The sequence below is a fragment of the Lepisosteus oculatus genome, chromosome 5 (assembly GCF_040954835.1).
Source record: "Lepisosteus oculatus isolate fLepOcu1 chromosome 5, fLepOcu1.hap2, whole genome shotgun sequence".
NCBI lineage: Eukaryota > Metazoa > Chordata > Actinopteri > Semionotiformes > Lepisosteidae > Lepisosteus > Lepisosteus oculatus.
The window spans coordinates 47,354,374-47,366,376 of NC_090700.1; the positions used below are offsets into that span (position 1 = coordinate 47,354,374).

Below are 12,003 nucleotides of genomic sequence, written 5' to 3' on the forward strand. Positions count from 1 at the left end.
ATGAGAGCTGTGCACTACACTGCACAGGCAAATTAATACTCCACCTTAATCGGCTGCCACGCAAGTCCAGTAGAAGGAGGCTGAAAGGGATCTGAAAGGTTCCAGCTCACACTGTAGCAAAAACACAAAATCATGCCGGCGCCACAATCGAGACATTCATCTCGTACACCACCCTTCATTACAGAATGCTTTATACCCAGAGCGTTAACCTGCGTTTCAACAGCTTGCGGCCCATTCCTGTCCCCCCTGTCACACACACTGTAAATGAAACGTTTCTGCCTCTTACTTCCTCTCCTTTGTGCTGGGGCTGTGGCACAAGCTACTCCAGCTCGTAATTAGTGCTCTCAGTTGCAGCACAATTTCATTTGTTTCCTCCAAATGTATTCTGATCTATTGTGGCTCTCCCCTGACCTGTGAAAATTAGCCATTGAGCTCGGTGACAGTGGTAAGTGCGAAACGCCACATCAAAGACACGTAATGAGGGGCCTCTTAAGGTGGACAAAGCAGAGGCATTAATCAAGGAATGCCGGAGAGACGGTGGCCCGTCGGCAGGCATGTGATCCAGACGGGACCAGAGCCGGACTGGAGCAGGGATTGGGGGGGGGGCCCACTGTGAGGAGCCCCTCCATCCGGCCCGAGGAATTCCTGCAGCCCCCCTGACGTCCAGCAACACTTTGATGGTTATATGTCAACATGACCTCTTCTTTGTCATTCCAGCCACGGAAGGAGGGAGATACAACCCATATGGGCACGTTCTTGAATTTCAGGGGTATTGTTTTAATCTGCACAGGCAATCTTACAAACACACATCAGCCGCACTGGGGTTTTTTTTGGTCACATTAGCTTTTGTCTCGCTGCATTTCTTCTAAGCCTGTGGGGGGGGGGGGGGGATTGCACAGCCCGTTAGTGTAAAAAATCATTTTTTAAATCAGGTTCCCTCATGCCGACATGACTCTCCAAAAGTTGGTTTAGGAAAGCAGTAGACAAGCTTCAGAAAATGTGGATTCCACTCATTGCAAATGAAATGAAGTGCGATAAATGTGAGATTTTATTAGTAACACGACCTTCACAAAGCACTTTCTCGCCCTTAAACAGATCACCTTTGTCTGTTATCCTTCAGTTTGATTACTAAAGTACTTTAAATCCTTCCAGAGAACTGATATTTTGCAGCCATAATTAAAACCTTCCTGAAGTGTTTGTTTTTTGAACCACCTGTAAAGACTAGCCTCTAGCTTGTCCCAGAATGCCATTTTGCTGAGTTCTGTTTGCAAAGCTATGGGATCAGCTCATTCTTACTTTATTTCTATTTACTTTCTTCTTACTTTGCATGCTTTCACAATCCTCAGCATTTACCTTCCTTTTTCTTCTCCCCATTTGCTCTGGGTTAAGTGTTTCATCTCGCAATCAAGTTGCACTTCAGTCAGGATCTCCAGATCTATACCAGAGCCAACCAGGTCAATTACAGTCTTACTCACTGAATGGACACCAAAAAAATAAATTATAACTTACAAAGCTTAAACTCTTTCCAATTAATGGTAAGAAAGGGACAAAAGCTCGTCTTTTCGATTGATCATAAAAGCCATTTTGTAGGGCTTTTATAATCAGTTGCTTGGTGACGGGCCTACAAGGGAACAATGCCTTGAGAATCAGTAAGAGCTGGCCCGGTCCACTGTAAGCCTCCCGTAAGGTCATTGAAATGATAAAAAGCTTCCTAGTGACACGCTGAGCCCAACCTAATGAGGAACTCCGAATGAAAAAAAGCCATCAAAGAGATAACATTTACAAAAATAAAGTGTTTCCTGGAAGGGCCGGCGATTGAGGGAGGCGATGGGGGACCCCGCTGTATACACTCCCCACTGCGAGCCCAGAAATAGGGGACAGCAAATAAGGGCGACAATTTATGGCAGGGGAGGGGGGCTTTATCTCCGCGCTGAAAAGGCAGAGAGGAGGGGGGGAGGCAGGGAGCCAGAAAGAGGCTGCGCTAATCACACCAGCTCTTGCATCATGGCCCGGCTGACAGCTGACACTGCTCAATTGCCAGGGATCTGTAAGAAGCCAAAATTGCCTAAATTACAAATTGAGCTCGAGTACCAATCCGGACAAATCCAGGGCAATAAAGAAGGGCCTTTGATCTATAGGACACTTAGCCAGGGTCTAGATTTCACCTCAATTAAGGGGGAAGAAACTCTTTTTTTCCTCTTCTTCTTAATGACGCACTATAGGAGGACGGGGAGGCGGGGGATTGCATGCGGAACCATGACTGACTGAGGCACTCATCTGCCAGACTGCTCCAGCTCCGGCCCTGCATCAGGCTACTTTCAAACCTCTCAAGACCTCCTCCATGGAAACTGGCCTCTAACTCGCGGAGACGTGGGATTTTGTTTTTTTAATTAGACAGAACACTTATTTCAAAAACGACGAGTGTGTGATTTTCTTCCCCTCCCATTGCTGCCTGAATCCAAATGCAAGCTCTGGATTCGGCACTGGGTTGTTTCAATAAATGAAACGATGGCAGGACAAGCCTTCCTGGACCGCAGGGAAGCAAGGTGTCCAGGCAGTGTGGGGTCCTGACCATGGGCTGCTCCCTGACACGCCTGTCTCCTTCCCTCAGACCCAGGTGGTAGTATTTGACGAGCTCAAACAGGCACAATCAGAAGAAGCCTGGATTGAAGGACCCTGGCATCCTGCTCCAAAACACTTTTGAAGAGCATCCAAGTGTCCTAATTCGAAGCAACCTCGGGTGTTCCTATTTCACAGACAATACAAGCAAAAGGAGGAATATTGGCGTTTTTTGTCAGGTTGGTAAAAATGATTGTGTGCAATTGGATTGGGGGAATACAACAGTATTTTAGGAAAGTTACGCAAGGTTAAACCAAGGTAACAGAAAGCTTGTTGCCTTAACTGAGAGCAATCCCCATACACTGAAGTGCACTGATCGGTCGCAGCTCGAGCTGCCAGGCAGACGTTTTCACTAAAGTGCGTTTCGGCCCCAGACCCCCTCACTTCTGGTTGTTTTACATGGATGGATGGGGAACGGGGCGGCACCCTCAGCTGCTCTGCCCTAGGCCGCGCTTTCCCAGAAATCCGCTCGGATCCTCCGGGCAGCACACAGCGAAGAGCACAAAGCCGGGCCTCAGCCTTTTGCCGCAGAGACTCTTCCCAGCAGCTCGCAGAGGAAGAATGGGGAGCGCGGTGTGACTATTGACTCAGGGATTAGATTTTGTTAAAGGGGCAGTGGATCCCAGTCTGGGGTCAATGACTGCCCTGGCACCACACTGACAGCCACTCTCTCCCAGGCCCGAAGCACAAAGAGCCTCCCCCCAGCCCGGAGACGAGGGAAACCTCAGGGTCCAGCACTAACCCTGCCTTTCAGAATCCCCACAGTGTCTCTATGGCAAACCTTTGTGGACGGTTTGTAACAGTACATTCCACAGCCCGGCCCGGTCAGCAGGGAGGAAGAGGAGAGAGGAAGGGAGGGCTAGAGGCTTACTGAGCACTTTCTGCTTCTGTTTGTGCCCCTCTGATGAAAAAGCTGTGCCCTGTGCCGATCTATCTCCAGGCATGAGCTCTCTATCGCTGCCCCGTCCTATCACATCATCCCCCTCTGCCACGCAGCTTGCTGTCACTGACACTCCTGTCTTTTCAAATTTCCTGTCTACACACAGGTGAAAGCCCAGGACAGCTGATTGACAGATCCATTCGTTCACCTCCTTTCTTCACCACACACCTATCTCACTGCAGGTGAACCACGGCTAACAGCTCCTCTGCAGAAATACGATATTCATCCCTCTGTCAGAGGAGAAAGAAAAAGGCACAGAATTTTAACACCCTGCACAAGAATAAGGGGAAAAAAACAGATGGGAGTTACGATAAATGAACTTGACTTGCTGCTTATGAAAAAGAAAATGGATTTGTTTCATATGATAACAATACCCAAGGTGCACTTTAGAAGACCCCTATGATATATAATGATTTGCAGATCAAACTACCTTTCAACTGCACGTCTCAAGGTGCTATTATAAGTCATTGATTGCAGGTTTAAATTCAGGGAATACTCAATTGCGAACACATAACGCATGTAAAGTATTTCACAGCTCTTTTGGGAGAAAATTACAACAAAAAAAAAACAGTAAAACCTACAAAACATATTTCAAGAGCTCAATAATATCATGAAACCGATGCATTTTAAAACACCACTATATGAAACATGAGTTAAATGTTTAATATATCTCTGCCTAACCTACATTTCTGTGTTACATATTTATTTATTTTAAAGCACGTTTCTCTCTGTCGTGCCATCTTCGAGTGTAGCAGCCAGTGGAAGGAAGAGCAATGTCCAGAGCTCTTCAGCTCTGTCACCCAGTGTTGCCATCAATTAGCACATCTGAACGCTGGGACACAAAACGCTCTGTCTGCACGCCCCAGACTTTGCTTCAGAAGGCTCCTGAGCTGTCAGATAGTACCTTTCTCATCTGTTACAGGTGAAGTGGAATCAGTCAAGTGGAAGGTATGAAAGACGTTGGACTTGATTCCTGTGGTGTGGGGGTTGGGGGTGAGGGTTTCGATAATTAATAAGGACAGCTCAGTCTTGAAAGCTCTGCAGCAGGTCAAGAGATCAGACCGTGACCTCTAGGGCCATCAGTAATCTTTAAGTACAGAGACTGCTGATCAATAGCAGTCACAAGTCCAGGTCATCCAAGTCTTTGTAAAACTGCATGGTTTCTGTAGCCAGAAAATGCATTATTACTTATTATGACCCCCTGCTCATCGTTTGTTTTTAATATTACTGCCTTACACACAAACTCTGTTCTCTGATTTGCTAGGGTGCATTAGTTCATAAACCGAACCTTCTGCCAGAGAAACATTTAATGAAAAATGTTAAACTAGAGAGACAAATCTCGCTTTAGCGTGCTGATAAAAAGTTCTTCCCCAGCAGAGGTGCCGAGTTTCAGGTGAGACATGGCCAGGTTTGTTTGTCTTAATCCTGAAAGTCAAGCTCAATGCTCCCCCCCCGCACCCTCCCCAGTCAATCTGACCTTTGCTTTCAAACCCACAGCCCCTGCTGAGCCCCCAGGGGGGTGTGGGGGTGTTGGCCGTCACTCCTCAGCGCGCTGCTTGTATCTCCCTGTCTTCTCCTTGAATAACACGTCACACTAGATAAGGCATTTTGGTGGATTTGGAACATTGACTTTTCTCCCTCATCAGGGCAAATTAGCTCTTCCACTGTTCAAGGGAGCTTCCACAGCCAGCTCAGAAACCTGGTACAACACGATGAATGTATGTCACCCACCACAGCAGACAAGCTTAAGTCTTAAGTCCCCCACCCCCCAAACCTCAAATCACCTCTGGGAACCTGACCATTCACGATACTGACGCCATTTTGTGTGGGTACACTCCTGAGCTGGGGGTTAGCACAGCCTTTGATCATTTCAGGTTTCTTCAGCCCAACAAACTCTTTTTGATGAATACATCAGCATCTCTTTAAGGTGATTTGCATTTTCCTCATCTGTGAAAAAGGTTTAAATGCTAAAACCATCAAAGGTGAACAGATCGCCTTGGAAATGTCATGGAAAGTGTAACGCATATTAACAATACGAGTATCAGGCATCTCCCCCGTCCAAAAGTTTTACTAGTCCAGTAAAATTGGACCAGTCACAAATAAACAACTGACAACAGGGACCCCCTCCCCCAAAATCTCAGCCAGGGCAAATGTTTCCACTCCGTTTATGAGTGATTCATCACTCATGCAGAAGGCAGAAAGTCACGGTTCTGCTATGTAAAACCAAAGGTGTAAAGATGTAGCTACAGCCTAACCTTTTCAGAAAGACTCCCTAGTGACATTTTAAAAGGTTTGTAATGTCCAGTGGGAATGCTGTGTGCTGTCCTTCAAGACTGAGCTTTAAGTCTTCACAAATACAGAAGCCAAATCAAGAGGGGTCATTATCCTGTTCACTGCCTCCAGTACGAGACACAGCAGTACAGTATATAGAAACGAGAGGAGCTGGGAGTTTAACATGACTTTGTTTTCTTGTCCCTTTTCATTAATGAAATCCAAACTAAAGAACAGTTTACAGGTGAAGTTACCACGTGGAAACACACAACAGACAAGACTCAAGTCTTGAATTGTGTCATCCAGGCTTTAATGAAAGCAAAAGTCAAGTTGCAGAAATGTCTTGTGTATGTATGTGTTCTCAGTGGGGCACTCGGGTGTGCCAGAGTGGGAGTGTGCATGCAATTGTTTTTTCAGGGAAGATTTACGAAGACAAATTATTTTCTTTGACAGTGCCCTTGTGTACATACCAGCAATCAATAACAAACACATGTCCACAGATCAAGACAATGGATCTTAAGGTTGAGACCAATGATTGTTTCTCAGCTTACGGTATGCATTCTTTTTGACCTTCAGACTGCGAGCTATCCCATAAGGTACCCAAAGGGGACTTATTTTTTCTGCACTGCCATTCAATCATCCATGACTTTGTCTGATTAAACAATAACATGAGCTTCCGTTCAGAGAACGCCTGCAAACAGAGAGCAAGAAGCCAGGGTTCCTATACCCATTCCAGCCCTGACATATCACTGGAAACATTTGCATACACAACAGGGAGACTTCCTCCAGTCAAACATCCATTAAAAAAAATACTGAAAACATGTGGCCAAAAACGTTGAATGTTTAGTACACATTATTAGCAATGCATATTATTTTAAGAGTGCTGATTGTCGGATTTGTTTTGTCTTATGGCTCATCTCCCGATCTTTGCAGTAGGACTTATTGGTTGTGGCACAAATCTACCTAGAGATCTTTGAAGAAACTGTGAAATGCCACAACTGTTTGGCTCGCTGAATGAATTGAGTGACTAAATCTGGGGATTTAAATAACAAAAGTCATTTTTCAATGAAATGGTACATGCACAAGAGGGATTCTAAAGAAATGTATCCAGTGTCCCGCCTGATTGTTTGATTACTGCAAAGCACACTCTTCAGAAATAACAATGAGCAATAGGGGAAAACATTAGCGTTACCCTTAACATTTTCAGGCAGTGAACTTTAAATACCAAAGCCAGCAATTCAGAAAGTAATATAGAGTGACCACAGAAAAGGTACCCAGGGAGTCAGCAGCTCCTGACAGTTACAGTAATGCTTTTTTAAACTTCTTCCTCAGAATCTGACATTTTCATTTTTTTTTCTCCAGGCTCAGAGGTAAAGCAATCTGTCTAGAGTTATTATTCCAGCTAAAGGAGCTGTGAACAGCTCTGAAAGTTAAGATAAAAAGGGGCCAGCCTACTTGCTCCATTAAACCAGCTCACAATCCCCAGCCCTTCTCAAACTGTTTGGCAGCTGTGAACAAGAACTGAGCCTGAACCCAAGGATTGCCAAGAGGCATGATATTGTGGACAACATCGGAACCACTGACCACTCTCTTGTGCACGCTGCAGTCATAAAGGAGAAGATGCCTGAGCCAGGGAAGATTGTATTGTGCCTTCATGCCTAACTGAACACACTGCACACAAAAGGATCAAGGCCGTTATGTTTGTGTCAATTATTTGCACAAAAACTCCTGATCTTAAACCCAATTATTTAGCTTATTAGACTCCCATCATAAAGACTGCTAATCCACTTGGGGCAAACTGTGAGCTTAATGAGTCTCACCTGAGTATCATTAGACCTGTCCTAGAGGTCAATGGTTCATGTATGAACCACCAGGCTCCTAATGATGCTTGTGGTGGATTAAAGCAATTAAATCTGGGAACAGGAGACCAGCCAGTTTGGAAATCAGCTCTCCCTGATGAATGAAGATCAAATGTGGGAGACAGGTTGGTCCTCCCAGTTACAGGAATGTGGGTAAACAGTCCTCTCTCATTTTCGCTGTCTTTAAGTCTACGTTTTGACACAATTCCATGAGTTTAAGGTTCACTTCAATTCATAATAATCTATCTCTTCATATATTATATACATAAAGCATCTTTCCAAACCCAAGTACACTGAATATGGTGATGAAGAAAACTACAAAAATACAATGAAAAGTCAAGAAAACAAATTACAAGATAGAATGCAGGGCAATCAGACGACAATCCCAGGAAAAAGGTGAGTTTGAGTTAAGATCTCATGGGCCACAGACTGGACCAGGGATGTATGTTTAAAATCAGAGGAAAGAAAGTTTAAAACTAAAGAACTACAGCCCATCCTTCTATCTTCTGTTTTCCCTACTGCATCACGGCTGATGCTGATGGAGGTTCCAGGATAGGTGATCATCTATCTGTAGACCAACCACAATGCGGTTTCCTACAAGAGCAACGAGGGCAGTGAGGTTACTTACTGGCAGCCTGCACCTTGGCCTTGCGGCTGACCACCAGCCCGAAGTGATTCTGAGCCACGCACTCGTAGTCCCCTTCGTCCGACGAGCCGTCCGCCTTGCTCCTCTGGAACCTGCCGATGAGCAGGGAGCCGTTGGCGAACGTGCCGCTGCTCCCGTCCTCCAATAGGATGCCGCCGTTCCGCCTCCATAATATCGTGATTGGCTGGATGCCATCCACCTGGCAGTGCAGCATCAGCGGCTGCTCCTGGACCGCGATGACGTCGCTGGGCTCCAGCGTGAAGGACAGCTCGGCACCGGCACTCACACCTGCTTCAAAACACAGTGCAAGGAGTCAGGCACTTACTCCACAGCGCCCCCGCCTGGAGAGAGAGAGTCATGCTCCAGGAGAGGCATTGGAACACATTCCACTAGGATCAAGGACTTCTAAGACTTTTCAGTCCCAAAGACTGACTTTTGAGGTTTCTTCGCAGTCTTATTGGTAGGTCATACGTGAAAGCCTTCAGATGTACACAGCTGTAAAGCCTCTGCTCTCCACGTACAGCTTTCTCTGCCTTAAAAACAATCGCCCTCAGCACTTCAGTGTGGTTTTGCCCAAGGCAAGAACAAGGTTTTGGGTTCAAACAACTGCACTTCACATGGATTTTACTCAAGGCAAACAAAACATGCTTCACGTATTTTCACAAAGAACGCAGCCATTCCCCGATTGTGATTTCATTCCACACCGTGGATAAGCCCGTGTTAGATACCACGGCCACATGCCACAGAAGGATGGACTATGCCTGCTTCACGAGCTGCACAGACTTCACGTAAGAACCTGCACTCGGAAAACAAAACAGGGGATGCCTCTGTACTTATGCACTTTCTATCTTCTCGCTGAGTAAACAGAGAGCAAGGTCACAACCCAGCATGAGAGGGAAGGTTATGCAGTTTTTAATCAATTCTTGAAGGCGACTCATTGTGTGATGCAACAGATCTGCGTATTTGTGTGTCTGTTTCAAAGGATCTCAGGTCACCAACCTGAAGTTTGAACTGAGCTGTCAAAACTACACAAACACCTTGGTGTTCAAGGGCTCTGGATACCAAGCAAACGTGCTGTCAGATCATGGACAACAAAGACAGTACATCTGAAACCCTCCCCTTCAGAGCTGTGTCTTGAGCACCAGGAGAAACTAAGGCTGGGAACAACAGTGCATCATTTCCCAGGAAAGGGGTTTTCCCTAAGCTGCCATTAAGCATTTGGTCTCTGAGATCAGAAGGCAAAACAATATTGTAAGACAATATGACTTGATGTCTAAGAATACTGGTCGATAAATGGTTCTTAAGCCACTAAAAACATGCAAGATTAGCATTCAGTCCTCAGCCAGTGTGAGTCAAGATTGAGTCTCACTCACTGGTTAAAGTGCACAGCTTTGTTTATGTCTGGATTTTTTTTTCAAATCTGCAGTGACTTTCCATTGATCTACACAGTACTGATATTTTGTTTTGTTTCACTTTCATCTCAGCTCATCGAAGGGACTGCACATAATCTCTAAAATCTACCAGGCAAAATCTACAGCACTAAGGAGACCTTAGTCATGTTGTGCATTTCGCCTCCACTCTGACACAGCCCCCTGAAAAAACAATGCACATCCGACGAAAACTGCCATTAAAGTCAAGTGCTGTCATGTGTTCTTCTGTGGCATTACTGTTTTTATTAGAAGAAACTCATGAAAAATAACTTCTGTGCAATCCAGGGAAGTTGATTGCAAATTGTAAAACCTTCCCAGGATCTAAAACATGAAGAAAGTCTTAAGCACCTCAGATAGATGCATCTTCATTAGGCAAGACTTTAAGGAACTTTGATCACAGCAGCACGATATCAGGTTTCAATGCCCTGGACTTCCGACTGAGGTCTGGAGCTTTTGCCTCTTTTCTCTGGATCTGGATGGAGCCAGGGGGAGGGTGACCTCTGACATCACCACTCACATTCCAGCCGGAAAGCCTTCCCTTCAAGTGCTGCACAGACCCAAGTTCACCGCCAAGATCAAATAACTGAAAGTCACCTTTCTAAATACTCCCGTTGCTCACAATTTACTGACACAACTGCATAGCAAATCCTCTCTTTCTCCTGCTCTCCCCCTGTCAGCTTAACGAAGAGATTGTTTACCCCACTGCAGCTTCATGCCATCCTCAAGGGAAGAAGATCCCCACCAGCTCCCATCCAGGAAGTCATGCAGCACAAATGTCACAGTTATGCTGCTTCTGCTGTGGGAGGAGCAGCTCTGGGCTGTCAGTCATGACTGCTGCACCCATCGCCAAAACAGATATAAGCAATTTACCCACAAAACGAATGTGCAGGTCATTCTAACATACCAAGGGAAATGAAGAAGACATCTGTAAAAGTTCTCTTGATTCTGCGTTGTCAGAAGCAGCACAATCTGCAGACTTGGGGTTAAAGGATAAAGGAAAATGGTGGGCAAATCACATCCTTCTTAGGATGGAATTCCCAATTGATTTTAGGCTGGGAGAATTTGGAGCTAGGAATCCCAGCCTCGTCCCCATGCCTCGCTGCTAGAACAGCAACTGGAGAGAGTGTGTGAGGGCTGGAGAGGCCAACTGCTCATCCCTCGGAGCAAAGGAGTCTTGGCACAGCACCGTACACCCCGGACAGGGAGCAGAGGAAGAACCGGCTCTCTTAAAAAGGGGCAAAGGATTCACATGACCTCAGCACGAGCCCTGGGCTGGCCGTGTGAGAGCACAGGCCCTCTGGAAGTGCTGCCGGGAGCGCAGAGCAGAAATCTGATCTAAGAGCCAACCCTGGCTGCCTGCCTGCGTGCACAACTTTCTGACCTGCTGGCAGTTCTTCACCTCACCTCCACAGTGCCCAGTGCATCCGACACCAGCTCAAGCGCTGAGCTGGTCCAGCACAGCAGACCACTGCCTAGACTAACAAAGCGTTTGTTTTGTAGAGGCAAAGTTCTGTTTAAAAAAAAAACACCTCAATGTTCAATTAAATATGCGTGTTATGCTTTGGAATTCTACTTTAAACATTTTTTCAGGCTTTTGGTAAAAGATTCTTTTCCCTAAAATACAGAATTTTGAGCTGCCAGACTATGCTCCAAACTGATTTAATTCAGAACTGCACACATTCCATCAGTCACAGATTAACAGTGATGAGCCCTGCTGCTGTTTCACAACACTTTCAAATTAGTCTTCACTTCTGTAGGAACTACACAGACTTCACCATTAAGTTATAAAATGCATGTCGAATATAAATAAGTAGGATTTATAAGATAACAAAGAAAGAATAAGATTAATAACATTAAGAATTATAAAGCACACAAGGATAAGATCAGAGAAACACATTCTTAGTTGCTTAAGTATTCCAATCCCTTTGCTACCGCAGACCTCACTCAGCTAAAGAGCAAATGAACTGCTAGAAAGGTCACAAAGTTCAGCCCTGTGTATAAGTAAAAGAAGTTTAACTTGCAGACACTTTCCTTGTACGTGCAAAACCTTTTCTTTTTCAGTGTGGCATTAACCTTCACTGTTCCGTTACTATGATGTTGTTATTTATAATTATAATTACATAATACATAAAGAAATGTACCCCTGGGGTTCCGGTACTTATTACACGGTCCTTTCTATCCTCTTTCAGCAAAAGAAGATAATCACCCTGAGATTCATCGGTGCTTTGTGTCCCTTCC

The 12,003-nt window shown here is 45.4% G+C and overlaps 2 protein-coding genes across 4 annotated transcripts in view; one reads left to right on the forward strand and one right to left on the reverse strand.

Annotated features, from left to right (window-relative positions):
* strc1 (stereocilin 1) overlaps nt 1–12,003 on the forward strand; it is a 405,552-nt gene that overhangs the window by 170,435 nt on the left and 223,114 nt on the right. The window lies entirely within an intron of this gene.
* igdcc3 (immunoglobulin superfamily, DCC subclass, member 3) overlaps nt 1–12,003 on the reverse strand; it is a 75,041-nt gene that overhangs the window by 58,197 nt on the left and 4,841 nt on the right. For 2 of the 3 annotated variants that reach the window (XM_015343360.2, XM_069190551.1), the window contains exon 2: nt 8,318–8,626. In XM_015343360.2, coding sequence (XP_015198846.1) covers nt 8,318–8,626 — 309 coding nt within the window. The remainder of the gene's footprint in view (nt 1–8,317; nt 8,627–12,003) is intronic. The other variant, XM_006628803.3, reaches the window with a different exon arrangement.